The following is a 17006-nucleotide window of genomic DNA, read 5'->3' on the forward strand; positions in this document are numbered from 1 at the left end:
GACCCTGAAGCTGCTGGGCTGTTCAGCAATAGCATTTGAAAGATAAAAGAGACGAGGGAGGAGAACTTTGTCCTCCAGAGCCGGAGAAGTGGGAGTCAGTCACTTGTATTGTCATCCATCCTAAGTGGCAGTTCCCAGCACCGGCTGTAGTGGGCGTTCAGTAAGTGTGTACTGAATGACCGGGCCACGTGTGGAGGCTGTGGGGCCTGTCAGGCAGCCAGATACGTTTTGGCTGTAGGAGTTAGTCAGTCAGCTTCCCCTGCCTCCTGCTGCTCCTGCCCTCGGCCCTCATCACTCTCGGAGCCGAGTCGCCTCAGGAGCCTGACGGGAGTAGACTTGGGCTAGAGTGAGGGGCAGGTAGGTCCCTTCCTCTTTACTAACCGTGGGTGGCTGAGCAGGGCTCCAGAGGGACTTCCTGTGCCTGAGTTCCGTCCCCGTCCTCTGCCTGCTACACCTCAGTGTCCTCTTGACAGCTGCAGACAAGCAGTAGGAGTTGGCCAACCAGGCCCACAGGGCTCCTGTGGCCGCCTCCCACGCCGTGAGTCCTGTAAGAACATGCTAGAGCAGACCCTCAAGCGCCGAGGGAGCCTGCCGTCCCGTGGGCTCAGTGATGAGCAGTCTTGGTGGTGGTGGGAGTGCCCCATTCTCATTACAGATTGCAAACTGGAGTGCAGAGGGGCTCAGCGACTCATCCAAGGTTATGTGGCATCTAAGTGGCAGGTCTGGAACTTAAATGCAGTTTGTTTAGGCTCATATTTGTTCCAGACTCGTGCTTTCTCCAGTGCTCTCTTTTCTCGGTCTTGCTACCCCAGTATCAAGCAGTATTAGACAAAAATTGCAAATTGTTGCAAACTTAACCTCTAACCTCCATGTCATAGGCAAAATTGCAGTCCTATTAATGGTCGTTCTGTCAGCCTAATTAGGCAAATACCTCTTTTAAATATTCATTTTAAAAGACTGCTACCTTTTTGCGGAAATTGATCAGCTGATCCTAAAGTTTATATGGAATTGCAAGGACCCAGAATATCAAAAACAATATTGAAGAAGAACAAAGTTGAAGGACTTATACTTCCTGATTTCAAGACTTACTGCAAAGCTACAGGAATCAAAACAGGGTGGTACTGAGAAAAAGATAAGCATATGGATCAATGGAATAGAGGTGGGAGTCCAGAAATAAATCCATACATATCTGGCCAATTGATTCTTGACAGTGGGGCCAAGACCATCTAATGGGGGAAGAATAGTTTCTTCAACACATGATTCTGGGGCAACTAACTATCCACATGCAGAAGAATGAATTTGGGCCCATTCCTCACACCATATATTAAACCAACTCAAAATGGATCAAAGACTTAAATGTAAGAGCTGAAACTAAAAAACCAACTGGAACAGCTTGTAGGACAAAGGGAGAAGAGACAAAAAGTTTGGAATACTGAAAAGATAGAATTATTAGATATTCTAGAATCATAAAAAATAGAAAAGGGAAGAAGGAAACCAGTAAACAAATATGAGAATGGTGGAAAGAGGATGTGTTTATAAGGTAGAACAGAAGGACTCGAAAAGCAGATTACAGAGAAGGGTCGGGAAGACTAGTTGGGCAGCAGTATGCCCAGGATTATGGGACCACTGGTCACAAAAGGGCTCCCAAATAACCTTTTGTTCCTGTCCGGGGCAGCTGGGGTGGACGGCAGAGCCTTCCGTGCACATTGCCTCACTGTCACTGTTGACTAATAACTGTAAGTTTTATTTTATCTAGGATTTCAAAGACTGTATGAACCTATTTCTGATCCCCTCTTAGCACACATTTATTTAGTTTAGTATTTTGTGAGCCCACTTGTTACATCTTCCATTTCAGACCCAGAGTTGGTGTTGACACACGGTTTCTCACAGGCCTGTCTTGTACCCGTGTATCCAGCAGATGGCACTAGAGTTCTCAAGACTTCAGATCCATGCTCTAAAACAGCGCAGCCCCATAGAAATATGATGTAAGCCTCTGTGTCATTTTCAGTTTTTTAGGAACCACACTAAAAAAGTGAAATTAATTTTATGATACACTTCCTTTAATCCAGTATATCCAAAATAGCGTTTCAACATTTAATCAATGTACAAAAACTATTAATGAGATGTTCTCCATTTCTTTTCACATCTAGTCTTCAAAATCCAGTATATCTACTTACAGCAGCACATCTCAATTCAGATGCTAAATTTTCGTCAGGGATACTTGATCTGTATTTAGATTTCATAAAATATACTTGAAAAATTATACTGGATTCAAATACCCAAGCTGTTCCAAACATACTTTAACATATTTAAAAGTTTGCCAATAACTGAATTAGCAAGTTTTAAACTTAAATTGATATATTAAAATTTAGTTCCTTAGTCACGCTAACCATGTTTCAGATGCTCAGGAACCTCCCGTGTCCAGTGCTGCTGTGCTGCCCAGCATGGCCCAGTGACCTGTTCTCTCGTGCTTCGCGGTCTGCCTGCGCGATGCTCCCAGTGGTGCAGGAAGGATCAGCCAACCTCCTCTCCCAGGCGTACAGTCAGCGCGCAGGTCTTGGGCTGTGGGTGCCTCGGGAGCAAGCAGTGGTGAAAGCTGTTGGAAACCGTGACCGCTCCCTGTTCACTCTTTGTAGAGCTCAGCAAAATGTTCCCTATCAGAAATTGCTCTGTTTGTTTTCATTGTAATCTTTTCTCCAGGCCTTTGTGTGTTTTGATACATTTCGTCTGAATTGGCTAAATAAATCATTCTGTTTGTTTGCAAAATTCCCTAAGGAGAAACTGTAAATCCATATACATGAGATTCCGGCTATGTTTAGCTGTATATTTCCCAAAGACTTGTGAGAATTTATTTCCTCCTAAAGGCCGTGCAGCTGTGGGGTGGTTTCCAGCTGACCTTATTGTGACATACAGGTGAGGTGGCAGAATTTAGAATTTGGAGTGGCGGTTACTCCTGGTCTTAGAGTTAATACACGCAGAGTAGCCACGCCATATGTGTTTAGTTTCTTTTTCAGCCAGGAAATTGAACTAAGTTATACGTCAAGCAGCTCATGTGAAAACCTATATGGCTAAGGTAAGTGATGATAGTTGGGAAGGGTCTGTTGACCTCTGAAGACCTTGAGAGGGAAGGAACCCTCCATGGCCCTCCCGCCTGCCCTGTGAGCTGGTGCGGTGGGGGGGGGGGAGGGGGGGGAGGGGGGCGGCGCTACACTCGTGTGCATTGTGGGCGTCTGGCTTCATATTTCTGTGTGTGTGTTGGGGTGGGCTTGGGGGGCCGGGAGCGTGATGCAACTGATGTAGGTGGTTGTCTGGGAGAGCTGGAAAATGACAATAATGACATGAAGCAGGGTGTTTTAGTGAAAACGTCCCCCAGGCCTGGTATTGATCTTCTGCTGCCATGTTTCTTCATACATCCGGGGCTGCATTTATGTATTCGTGCCTAGTAAATGTGAGATTGTCCAGTGCCGGGAGTGGAAATATTAATCTTTTTCACCCTCAGTTTACACAGCTCTTTCTCTACCACATTTTTTTCCTTAAAGATTGGCACCTGAGTTAACAACTGTTGCCAATCTTTTTTTTTTCTGCTTTTTCTCCCCAAATCCCCCTGGTACATAGTTGTATATTTTAGTTGTGGGTCCTTCTAGTTGTAGCATGTGGGACGCCACCTCAGCATGGCCTGATGAGCGGTGCCACATCCGCGCTGGCCGAAGGAGAGTGCGCGAACTTAACCACCTGTCCGCAGGGCCAGCCCCTCTACCACATTTTAACAGCTACGTTCTCCCTGCCTCTGGAAAGCCACCTGCTTGGTGGCAGTTTGCCTGGTTGTAAGCGTTTTCCCTGGGGTACGTTGTATTCCGTTTCTCTTGGGTCGTCATCAGCAGTCAGGCTTCCCTGAGCCTGAACACGGGGTGTGGTCTAAGACGCCTGACCCCGCTCCCCCCGGCCTGTGCCTTGCCGCTCCACACCTCCAGTCCTGGTGGGTCAGGGTTGCTCATGAAAACCAGAACACAAGCGTGGGCCTGTGCCCGGCCCCGGTCTCCTGAGTCACAGGCGTGTCTGAGAGCAGTGGTGCTGTCTTTGCAGGGGGCCCGTGTTTTATTGTCTTCTTTCCAAAAATAATCATGTCTACCTGAAAAGATGATTTGTACCTCTGCTCCCAGCAGGATCTGCGTGGGTTTTTATGTGATGTGTGCTCAATGTAAACATCCCATTTGTTTCTTTGGTTTTCTTTTCATTTAACGTTGTTTCTAAAACTGAGCCGCTCACTTACATTTAATTGCTGCCTAATACTTCATCAAGCTGACATACCCCGTTGTTCAACGCCTCCTCAGTTGTTGGCTGGCTGCGTTATTTCACTGTTAGGAATGTGAGCATCTTCTTGTTTGGTTTAATCAACGTTGACCTTTGTCCGAGTACCCGCTCCCTGTTTCCACCATCCCCTTGGGCGTTACTTTCAGAGCTGAGATCACTGGGTCAACGGGATGGTCATTTTTATGTTCTCCATAGGTCTTAGCGGGAGACCTGCCTTAACGAGGGGAGGGCCCTTGGTGCCAGTAAATCGCCCTGGTGGAGGATGCCGGTGGTTTGCACGTGAAGTCTCCTGGACGAGCGGTGACAGTGAGGTTCCAGTCTCACAGAAACCTTACTCAGTAGCGGGCCGTTGAGCTTGCTCCTCTGCGCGTGGCACACCTCTGCTTGCTCTCAGATCCGCTTGTTTCTATAGCTCTGCCCTTCTTCCTTCCTCTCTTCTGCTGGAGAAGTCAGGCACCTTCCCAGAACGTTGTTTAAGAGGACAGCGTCTGTTGATTTTCCTAGTCCCGTCTCCACTTCTTTCCTGCGTCGTGTGAGGGCTTGTTCTCATGCCTGTGCTAGCCTGAAGCTGCACTTGCTCCCGGATTGCAGTCACGCAGTTACCTCTGGACGGCTTTCTGTCCTTATCAAAGCATTTCTGATTAAAACCAGGGAGAGCCAGAAACCAGCGAAGAATACCAGGACCGGATAACCTGAGGGAGCTAAGTTTAATTTTGTTTTTAAGTATCCAGCTCTATATATTTCTACCCAAAACTGTATTCTTGGATCTGTGCCAGTAAAGGGAAGGCAGTATGCCCTTTTCTAGTAAATGTATACCCGAATCTCCCCTCAGCTTCGTTCTAGTCAAGAGCACTTAGTTACCCCACGCCTGTTCAGAGCTTTCCCCTGTTCACTCCTGTTCTACTTGTGCCCCACTGGGTACCCCTGGTGGCAGTTTGCTGTGTCTGTGCTTTTTAAGTACCTTTCCAGGTGCACCTAGGCCTGAAATCCCCTTTTACATAGGCAGGAATCAGGGTGCTGTGGGCACAGCTCACCTCCTGGCTGGTCCCCCTGGTAGCTGTGCGTCTCACACTGCTTCCCGCTGCGCTGCCAGCCCCTGGAAGGAGCACCCTCAGCACAGATGCCGCCCTTGCTCAGTCCTTCGAGGCCCTCCCATCACCTGCAAGGTGAAGTCCGGGCTCGGCGCTTTACACAGGCTCCCCTCAGCTGGCCGCCGCCCACCCTCCCACGCACGCCCTTCCCCATCCACACCGGCCTGTAGCATCATCTGGTTACCTGCAGCCCCCCAAACTCGCCAAGCTGCTTAAAGCCTCCAGCTAGAACAAGTGCTGGTCCTGTCGCCTGGAACGCACTTCCTTTTCTTGTTGGCTGGTCGACTACTTCCAGACCAGTTTCTGTCCTTTCTGCTGTGCAGCCTCCTTTGACCGCTTCAAATAACTACCTTTTTCTGCTTTACATTCATTGAGCACTTAACTCTGTACTAGGCATTGTGCCAACCCTTTACACACACCTCACTTAAGCCTCGTGGTCCTGGGAGGTGGCACTAGTGTCCACACAGAGCCCCTGAGAACATCACCTAGGTCAGCGCCGGGCTGAAGGTCACGCAGCCCGAGGTCTCAGCCGCCCATGACACTGCCTCCTCTGGGCTTCCCTTCTGCTTCCAGAGAGCACTTGTCGTGGCCTCGTGTAAGTGCCCCGCCTTTGTCCCCGTCCTGCCCCTGGCCTGCAGCAGAGGAGACCTGCGCAGGTTACTGAATGGAGGCAGTGCTTTGTAAACCTCCTGTCCAGGTTTGTCATTTCTTCGTGGGAGTTGTGTCTTGGAGCTTTGTTTAAAGCTGTCTACGTGGGTCTCTCAGGCTGACCGTGTTTAGTTTCTGGCACTTGGCAGCACCATACTTGGTGTTATGAACACTAAAAGGGAGAAAAGACATGGTCTCTGCCCTCCATTTGCGGAGATGGGACTTACCACGTGGGTGCAACTAGCAATTTAAAGACAATACATCTGTGTATTTGTATTGAGTATTTGGTTATATAATATGCAAATACTTTTTTTCCCCAAAAGATTGTCACCTGAGCTAACAACTGTTGCTAATCTTCTCTTTTTTTTTTTAAATTGCTTTTTCTCCCCAAATCCCCCCAGTACATAGTTGTATATTTTAGTTGTGGGTCCTTCTAGTTGTGGCATGTGGGACGCTGCCTCAGCGTGGCCTGATGAGATGTACTAGGTCCACGCCCAGGATCTGAAACCACAAAACCCTGGGCCTCTGAAGTGGAGCATGCGAACTTAACTACTCGGCCACAGGGCTGGCCCCTAATATGCAAATTCTTCAGCATGACATAGAAGGTCCTTCACAATCTGACTCTAGACCACATTTCCAACTTCACCTGCTGCTCTCCCCTGGACCCCAGCCATGCTGATGTGTTGTGCAGTTCTCCACACCCAGGACGCTTCCAGTGTGCCTGCTCCTTTGTACATCCTGGTCCTTTGCTGAGCGTGCCTTCTCCCTCCTGTCTGCCCAGCCCCTTCCTACTCATCTTCTATGACAGGCTTCAGTCCTTCTTCCTTTACACCTTTTTCTTTGGGTTTTCATGGCTTTTGCACGTTTTTCTGTAGTGTGACCCTTATCATATATTTGATAAGTCAATTTTGTAAGTCCCTTCTGCCTGTTAAGTGTCAAGCTACTCAAGGGCAGGGCCCTTTTCTCCGTCATGGGAAAATGAATGAATGACAGGGTGAAAATTGGAGGACTGGAGCAGAGGGAGTGATGGTGTTCCAGCACGGCTGGTTGTCAGTCAGGAATCACATTGGACTACAAGAATAGAGGTCCGAATGGAGCAGCTTAGAGAGATCAGGGTTCATTTTCTCCTGTGTAAGAAGTTTGGAGGTAGGCGGTTAAGTGCTGGTGTGGGGTGTGGTGATGTCACGAGGAGCCAGGCTCTGTCGCTCTGCTTGGCCGCCTTTAACGCATGGCTTCCTTCCTCAAGGTAACATCATGGCTCCAAATGGCTGCTGGAGCTATAGCCATCTCATGCATTCCGGACTAGAAGGAAGAGAAGGGCAGTGAGTAAAGAAAAAGTGTTCTCTTCCTGAGGGCAGTCTCCTTTAGGAAGGTTTCCTGGGGTCCTACCCACCAGCTCCACCTGCATCTCAGAGGCCAGGAGAGTCACGTGGTCACCTCTACCTGGATTTTGAAGAGATAAATAGTAATAGATATAGGTTATTTGTGCATTTAACATAAAATGGCATTTCTTTGGGAAAAAAGTGCAGAGTTTAGGAGCTGGCCTGGTGGCATAGCGGTTAAGTTCCCGCACTCTGCTTTGGCACCCCAGGGTTCACTGGCTCAGGTCCTGGGTGTGGACCTACATGCTGCTTATCAGCTGGTGTCCCACATGCAAAATAGAGGAAGACGGGCACAGATGTTAGCTCAGGGGCAATCTTCCTGAGCAAAAAGAGGAGGAGTGGTGGTGGACATCAGCTCAGGGCTAACCTTCCTCAAAAAACAAACAAACAAGCAGCTTTTAGATGGGAATAGACATTTCTCCAAAGAAGATATAAATTGGCCAATAAACACATGGAAAGATGCCCAACATCATTAGTCGTTAGGGAAATGCAAATCAAACCACAACGAGATACCACTGCACACCCTCTGGGATGGTACTAGAATCAAAAAGACATAGTAAATGTTGACAAGGACATGGAGAAATTAGAAGCCTCGTATACTGGGGTGGAAATGTGAAGTGGCTCAGGACTTTGGAAAGGAGTCTGACAGTTCCTCAAAATGTTAAACACTGAGTTACCATGTGACCCAGCAACTCCTCCCCTAGATACATATCCAAGAGAAATGAAACACACGTCCACACAGAAACTTGTACGTGAAGCAGTATTGTAGAAGCACCGTTCATGATAGCCAAAAAGTGCAGACAACCAAAATGTCCATCACATCATGAATCCATCAACAAATTGTGGTATATCCATGTAGTGGAACGTTATCCTGCCATAAGAATGAATGAAGTACTGATGCCTCCTCTAACATGGATGAACCTCAGAAACCTTTTGCAAAGGGAAAGAAACCGGTCAACAAAAGCCACATGTTGTCTGATTCCATTTGTCTGAATTGTCCAGGGCAGGAAAATCTGTAGAGACAGCAATCAGATTAGTGTTGCATGGGGGTCAGGGGGACTGGAGAGTGACTGCTAATGGGTTTCTTTTGGGGATGATGAAAATGTTGTAAAATTAGATAGTAGTGTTGGTTGCACAACTTTGAATATACTAAAAATCATTGTACACTTTAAAAAGGATTTAAAAGATTTGCATGGTATGTGAATTATATCTCAAAGAAGCTATTTTAAAAATCAGCTTTTATCTGTTTGTAAGACATATCTTCAAAATTAGCCTCAAAAGAAACAAACTAGTGCGGAGTGGGGAGAAGTTCCTCAAACCAGTCAACGTTTCAAGGATTGCGTTCGTCATCTTCTCTGCATTAGCGTCCTGGCTTTCAAACCCAATCTGCCCTGCGCGGCCAGGGGCAGGCCGCTCTGGCTGGCTGCCCAGATGCCCAGGATTCTGAGTGGTGTCTTTGTTCTGTAGACTTATCATTTCAAAAGCGAACCTATTTTTCGAGTCTCCAGAGCTGAGGAATAGAGCTGCCACGGGTCAGCAAATAGACAGAGGAAGCCACTTTATCTGAAAACCAGCAGGATGTCAGGAGGGTTTGCTCTATGGGACTCTTGTTCCCTGGAGATTTGTTGCTGATGGACGGACAGAGGCAGCTTGACGGCAATGGGAAGTAGTGCGGGGTTTGGAAAGGCGTCTGTGCCGGGAGTCTGCAGACAGGCAACTCCTGACTGAGCGCTCGCCCTCTCTAAGCCTCCGATTCCTCATCAGTGAAACCGGAGAGATAATAGCCTTCTCATCCCAAGGTGGTCGCACAAGATCACGGCCATGAACCTGCTCTGTGAACGCTGAGGGTGTGCACCCGGGATGTGGTCCTGGAGTGGCAAACTTACATTAGCTGCAGAGGACAGACAGGGTTTGAAAGTGAAAGAATGAGGACTGGGTCAGGATAGGATGGCCATGGACCTGGGGAGTGGCCGTCAGGATGGAGGGTGGTAGAACTGTTGGAAGGCTGTGGCAACGAGGATTGTTGGAAGGCGCTGGCCAGGGGTCCTTCCTTTGCTCTGAAGGCCGACATTACTAGCAAGGGTGCTGGTTGGGACCAGTTAAGTCAGACGACAGGGGCAGCTGCTGACATCACACGCAAATGCCAGCAGAGGGCATCAGAGAGGACCCACCCCTCTGCTCTAAGATGACCTTAGACCAGTCTTTCCATGTGTCTGGGTTCTTGAGCATCTTTGCAGAGGCTCGTATTCTCACGAAGCCCCTCAGGAATTTAGAGAAATAAATAATCACTGTCATGTGGCGTAAGATCAAGAAGTGATTATACTGTTTTGTAGATGTATTTTAGATTGATAAATTACTGAAGGAAGTCCTTATGGGGTTCATTTTGATCAGATGAATGAAACTTTCAGATCTGACTACAAAACCCTAGAAGTCTATTTGCGAATTTTTCTAGCCATTTGTGTTCATCACATTGTCCTTCGTACCCTCTCTCTTCAGCCAGTGGTCTTCTTTTGGTATAAATCATGAAGGTAAGAATAAAATGCAATTTAGAAATATGCCAGGGTAAAAATCACTGTCACTGACCGAGACACAAGCACGCATACTGCTGACGTCACAGCCACATGTGTCCACTTGAGGAGCACCCAGACCCTGAGGAAGCACTGTCAGAGTGGGAAAATAGTTATTACAGCTTATCAATTTCAAGGCATGCATTTTTCCCATTTTAACATCTCTGAAATTGTGATAGATCTTATAGTCAATGGCATTTTACATTCATTTTTTTTCTTTCTTGTAAAATATTGCATCTAACAATCAATTACATCAAATCTTAGATCTGATGAAATGTGGCAAATGATATTAGTTGTTGAATTAAGCAAATTCATTCTTCTCATTCTTTCCTGTCTGCCCTTGGATATACGTGTTAAATAATTCCATGCCCATCCTTGCATTACAGCCGGGGTCTTCCGCGTCACCTTCTTCCAGAAAGAGCCAATGAAACATCTTTTTGTTTTTGCAGGCTTATTAGTAGATCACAAGCAGATTTTCCACCCACAGGTCTCTAACTACAAAAGGTGTGGTGGAACCTTTCTCCCTTCCCCGTTCCAGCCTCCAGGGTCCCTCCGTAGGTACTCAGTTTGTGTGACTGTCCCTGGAACCGTTTCTGGAACCTGCTTATCCCCAGGCCCTTCCCAAAGTGACTCTCTAATGTGGGTCTATCTGATGGTGTCCCTGGGAAGAAAAAAGAGGAGGGACGTCCCTTTGCCCTGCTGGGGGAGAGTGACCAATGATTTCCTTCTCCTTCCTGCACAGGACCGCTGTTCTGTCTGTCTGTAAGGCTTCACCTTAGGTAAGGACTTTCGCTCTCACTCACCTCTCAGGGTGCTCTGTCTCTTTACAGCTGAAAGTCCCTCTTGTCGGAGATGGACAGTATTACCTAGCAGCATGCACGCTCTAGCAACATGAACGACATCAAGAGTAACAGAGAACTGTACCGGCAGTACACAGTCACGGCCCCCAAGCTGCTGGCCCACATCTCCAAACTGCTCATCGTTTGCCGGAATGCAGGCATTTCTGTACCGAAGGGCATCAGAAACATCTTTGAGTTCACTTGGGAGGAGCTCATCACCGACCCCATGGTGCCTACCGCATCTGACATCCTGGGCCTGGAGATTAGCGTGGGAGCCCCGCCCTTGGTGTTGATGGAATCGACCCCCATGCCGGCCCCCACCCAGAAGAAATCCCCACCGCCAGTAACACCGCCCACATCCACTAGGCCAGCCAAGTTCACCTTCTCCATCGCCCATGACCATTTGCTGCCCTCCGCCCAGGACACCCTGCACAAGTTCCAGCGGCAGTCCGTCCACCTGCTGACAGAGCTGCTCAGCCTGAAGATGAAGGTCATGATGGAGTCTATGGCTGGTAAGGCTGGTTCGCCAGATTATTCTCTACTTTTTTCTGGGCCCAGAAAGGTCTGGCCTGGACAAATATGTGTGTGTCCACTGCACCCACCCGAGACAGGTATATAAGGATGCACTGGGAATAGGTGGCGGCCGTGGGTCTGCTGTAGGAATTGAACTCCTTCCCATGATCACCCCCGAGAATCATCCTCTCACCCCTCTCTGTTCTCCTCTTTTTCTTCCCATTCCCCCAACTGTGCCGAGCCCAGATTGGAAGGTTGGCTGTGGAGAACAGAGCGAAGTCAGAGGTACTGAAGGATAGAGTTGGTGGCAATGATGTGGAGGTAGAGAGAGACAGCACCTAGGAGGAGGGGGCGAGTTGGGAGGGCTGATCGGTGGGTAGCAAGACAGAGCCCAGTAGAGCCAGAACCAGAGAGAGTCATGAGAACAGGGGTCCGTCTACAATGAGGGTGTCATCCCAAGAGCAAGGCCAGGATGTAAAGCCGCATGAATAATCCAACCTTCTAGATGCTCCATTATTTTAAACACCAACCGCGCTGGTACCCAGGCCTACGGGTGGGAAGAGAACAGAGTGAGGGTGGGGGAGAGCAAAGCGCCACCTGACAGGGCTTGAGAGCTCGAGACCCTTCCATGAGGAGCCCCGCACACTTGCCTGCCCGAGGAGTCGACCTTCACTCTACCCTATTTCCTGGGCCGTTTGCGGAGGTCCTTTTCTGGAAGCATCAGCCTCATGCTGGGAGGAGAACGAGTTGCCTTTGATGATTTCTTTAGTGGGCGCCAACCCCCTGGACATCACGAGGCGCTTCGTGGAGGCCAGCCAGCTGCTCCACCTCAGTGCCAAGGAGACGGCCTTCAGCTACCTGCTCAGCACAGCTGGGAAAAGTGGCTATGCTGCTGGACAGATGGAGAATGGTGGGTAGCCAAGCGTCGGCCCTTACGTGAAAGTTTAAACAATACCAACAGGAGTGCAATGGAAAGGTCAAACCGCCAGTTTAAACGTTTGACGTTTCCAAAAGTTCAGGTGACTGTGAAGCAACAGGAGTCCTCAGACACTGCAGTCGAGTGCATAAATTGGTGCCATTCCTGTGGAGAGCAGTTTGGGGGCATCTGTGAGGTGGGAGATGCTCTAGCATCTTACAACCCACCAGTTTCTCCCCTGCTCATTTCCTAGAGCTGTGCTCCTCAATCTGTGGCGAAGGACCAATTTGTAAAATTTCCAATCTCTTGAGAACTGACCCTTTAAAAAACATGATAAAGATGCCACAGCAATGTCAAATTGCTACAGAGTTTTCTAAATGTTTATTCTTAGATTTTGTACTCACCTGGTTGTGGCCTGGTGTGGCTTCGTCCCAGTCTAGAGGCCGCACGTGAGAGCCACACTGCCCTAGAGAAACTCACACACCTGTGCAAGAAGTTGTAGCAGAATGTTTGCTGATAGAAAAAAGAAAATTGGAAACAACCTAAATGCCCATCAACAGGAGAAAAATAAATAAATTACAGGCTAGACAATGAAACATACTGAGAAGTGAAAATGAATCAAACACTAAAGCACACATAGCAATATTGATAAATCTGAAAAAGTCGTGTTAAGCAAAAAAAGAAAAAGGCAAGTTATAGAAGGATACATTTGGTGTGATGCTATTTAAATAAAGTTTAAAAGAACGTGAAGTACTATGTTGCTTATGAGTGCATTATCCAAAGAGCAAGTGCCACAACGTGAGGGGAAGGATAGAGGCAAAGGGGGAGGACGCCATCTCTGGATGGGCGAGGGAATGGGGTCTGGAAGCTGCCTCTGAAATCCATCCGCATTTAGCATCGCCCTGGCCACTGAATGCTTGGCAGGCTTTCCTTGATGGTCAGAGGTTAAACATCTAATAATAATTCACACACACAATGCAAATAAATTGCATAGTGAAATTGCAAACCTTGGCGAAAATGTAGGATTTTATGGCGTTAGTGAAAGTGATGTTGGAGAGCCGCGCGATTCCCACGCGAAGCCACTGATGAGTGATATGATGGAGCAAAACTAGTTAACTACCGACGAGGGGAAAACAGCTAGGATAATGACTCCATGGAGAAAGCATGACTTGGGTAGCGAAGGGTGAGGAAGAAACATTGATAAAGTCCCTGGATGTTTTCGCAAAAAGTGAGCATGAAGGAACTCGTTTCATTGGTATCATGCCGCCATTTAGGAAGAAAGGAAATCACACTGACTCAAAAAAATCCACAGTCATTTTTATTTCTTATAAGAATTAGTGTGTGCTTACAATACCAACAAAGTTTGGTTAAATACAAGATAAATAAGGTTATTTTAGATAAATTTTGGCTTCCTTTTCTAAGACAAAATTCCAATCAAACCCCTCCCCCCTACAAGCACACTGTTTACCATGAAATGGACGTCTCCGTTTTAAGGTAATTTACTCTGTGCCGGTTCTGTTTGGGATCAGCTAAGCCCTGATAACGCAGGCCTTCGGATCATGCTGTAATTTTCCATGCAGATGGTTACCAGCATACACGGAGTTCTGCACCTTGCGTTCCACACAGGGCTTAGAGCTCCGCCTCACTCGGGGGACAGCTGCCTGATGGTCTGTTGTGTGGGGAGGAGAGCCCCTTGGAGGTGTCCTGGACGTCCAGGCCCAACCGCCCACCCACAGACCTGCCCCTGGTGCTCTGCCTGAACCCTATGTTTCCTGCCCTTAAAAAGGAAACGATGGTCGCCTCTGGCACTCCCCCTCATGCGGGGTTTGAGCCTTCTTGCCGGATCACAGGCTTTCACCCGGGACGCAGCGGCTTCGGCATCCCTCGTGGGTTGTGGTTGGCCTAGTGGAGGCGAACCCGCAGAACGGCGCTGAGCTCTGGAGCGCCTTCCGTGACTGCTGCATCCTGCCGCATCGCCAGAGCGCTGAGAGAGCCGTCCCTCCCTCTCCAGGACATCTCTCTCTCGAAATCTCTCTCTGGCACTTCTGTTTCAGATGCTCCTCTCTTTAAACAAGCCTAGAGTTTGAAAAAGAAAGAAATCTAAATAACAGAATAGAAATGAAGGAGCGATCCATTTCTTTCGGAAAAGCATTCGTCCTAGAAGGACTTGAATTAGCTCTCCCAGGGCATTAAAAAGAAGATATAAACTCTGTCAATTTATTTTGCATGAAATTTGCTTTTCTGGCCCATCTTATTGCATAAAGTAGACCAAAGCTGTAACTGAGTCTGAGGTATTCTTCCCTTAAAGCTGTAGCCGGAATATACCCCTTGCTAGGGGAATATTTTCACAGTAATAAGACTTGTTTCCATCCTTGTCTCCTATCCTGATACCTACTAGTCTTGGCATGTTGTGAAAGAGAACTGGACTGCTTCTTCATTTTTAGTTGACGGCAGTATCATTAAATTACAACGTACCAAAAAAAAGAACAAATAATTTTGCCATCTTTACGTAATAGCTATTTTTCACTCTTACAGTTCCCTTTGTCTGTTTGTCTATCTATCTATCTATCTATATATAGAGAGAGAGAGAGAGAGAGAGAGATCCAGGTTTTTAAGAATACAGCAATTTTTCTGTTTCTCAGTTTCTTTTACTTAACAGGCACAAATGTTTTCCAACATGGCTATATACTTGAATAGTTATCCCTTTGAGTGGGTGTTGACTCCTTCTAACATTCATGTTTCGTAATTAACCAAATGCTTAGGTTTCCAGGTTTTTGTTATGAGTACAATGTGTATTATGATATGCAGCTTTGTGTACCTCACTTCTTCTCTCTGTTGCATTGCCTATTAAGATTGGTTTCCCGGGAGAGGGGTTATTGAGGCAGAGGGTCTCGATATGTGTATAGCTTGCTTTCTCGGTGGATTTGCTCGACCCCACCAGAGTTGGCTAATTTTATTCCATCTTTACCAGCGTTGCTATTGTTAGTTCTTTTCATTTCTGCTAAGTTGGAGGTACTGAAGCTGTTCCCATTCCAGCCTTGGGATCACCAGCAAAGGTGACTGTTGGCGTGTCTGTATCATCCAGTGTGCGTCTCTGCTTATAATCTTTGTCTACTCGTGAGGTCAGGTTTGCCATTTTCTTTATGAATTTGAATGAGTCATGTCAGTGAATGAATTGCTTAACATTTCCTAACAATTTCATGCCTAATCAGTTAAATAACCATATTTGGGGGAAAATAAGCAAAGATTTGATGAAGTTTGTCATTTAAGAATGATCAAGATTTTCTACGAGTGATGGGGGTGCTCAATTTTAATTCTTGCGTGGCCAGATATCAAATGATTCTACACAGGAGAGTGTGATTCTGCTGGAGACTGATCTGTTGTTGGAGAAGCATCTGATTTCTGTGGCTTGGATGAGGGGAAATAGACGACTATACATTTCCTTCTGGCTGGCCCGAGGTGTATTCTCTTGACCTAGCGCAGCGCTTACATCTGCAGTAGCCCGTAGGGTGACAACACCTTGAGTGCTTGCTGCTCCCTGCTCTGGTGTCATTTCACTCTTGGGAGATATGGGAGGCGGGACCCTGTAGAGGGGAACCTTAAAGGTTTCCCTTAATTACTTTCAGCCACTCGTGCATTAAAAAGTCTTTCCCTCCAAGATCTGGGTTTTTTTTAACAACAAGGCACTTGAGAATATCTGGTCTACCATACTGTCAGAACAAAAAAATCCATATTACATTTTTGGTTAAAAAAATTAAAAAAAGAAGAATCTCTCTCTTCCACTCCAGAGTCCCCCATCAACATCTCCGCCATTGGCGTGGACTCTCCTTACCAGCTTATCTACGAACCTGCTACTGGCTGTCTGAGCTTTTCCCTCTCAACTGGAAGGGAAGTCAAGAAGAAAACAGGTAACAGTGGTTTCCAGCAAGACCTCTTGACCCATCTTCAGGGGTGGAGAAGGGGGTGGGGAGGGGGCTAGAAGATTCCCTGAGTAGGTTCATGGGTTGGTTTGACTTAGTTTTCTGATAGGAAAGATATATAGCTCCCCTGGCTGGAGACTCAGCAGCTATCGACACAGGTTCTTTCCCGTGAAAGCTGATACGTCTCAACCAGTCATTCCACAGGGCAGTCTCCTGGTTTGAATGCTTATACGCCCTCCATTCCTGGTGAGGTGGTTCCCCTCTACTGGGACAACACCCCTATCGAACCCTCATCTCCCACCTCCTACAATATCCCAAACTCACCCTATCTGCTCAGAGAGAGATCTGTGTTGCCCATACTCACACAGCAAGTAGGAGAACCAGTATCTGAAGAGAGGTGTTTGCACACTAAACCTAACAGTGTCCCAAACTAGGCCAGTTCGTGCAGGCAGAAAACAAAGACAGAAGGCATTCATTCCTATGCTATTGAGAAAGACACACAACAGAAAGAAACGCTTAAGGGAAAGAACTGGTGGCAGATGAGACCAAACAATATGGCAACAACTGTGCAGCCAGAAGCTCAGGGGAGAGAGAAGTTGGAGCTGGAGAGGGCAGGGCAAGACTTCTTGGAACTTCCAGGGCCCCCAGGCTATGATGGCAGAGTGGTGAAATGGGGTAGGTGGGGGAGGACTGTATTTGCAAAGAGATGGTGGGAGGATCCACATAAGGTGGGAATGCTCAAAGGCTGTCCAATTGATTCCCACGGACACTGGAGGTAAGGCTGGAAGTTGAGAAGTTTGGACCCCGCCCCTGACTGGC

General features: G+C 47.5%; 1 protein-coding gene across 2 annotated transcripts in view; it reads left to right on the top strand.

Annotated features, from left to right (window-relative positions):
- Positions 1-2756: 2756 nt before the first annotated feature.
- The window catches only part of C16H3orf20 (chromosome 16 C3orf20 homolog), a 90276-nt gene continuing 76026 nt past the window's right edge, over positions 2757-17006 (top strand). For both annotated transcript variants that reach the window (XM_014731393.3, XM_023619914.2), the window contains exons 1-4: positions 2757-3073; positions 10830-11350; positions 12121-12261; positions 16056-16175. In XM_014731393.3, coding sequence (XP_014586879.3) covers positions 10891-11350; positions 12121-12261; positions 16056-16175 — 721 coding nt within the window. In that variant the 5' untranslated portion in view covers positions 2757-3073; positions 10830-10890. The remainder of the gene's footprint in view (positions 3074-10829; positions 11351-12120; positions 12262-16055; positions 16176-17006) is intronic.

Source organism: Equus caballus, chromosome 16 (assembly GCF_041296265.1).
Source record: "Equus caballus isolate H_3958 breed thoroughbred chromosome 16, TB-T2T, whole genome shotgun sequence".
Lineage (NCBI taxonomy): Eukaryota > Metazoa > Chordata > Mammalia > Perissodactyla > Equidae > Equus > Equus caballus.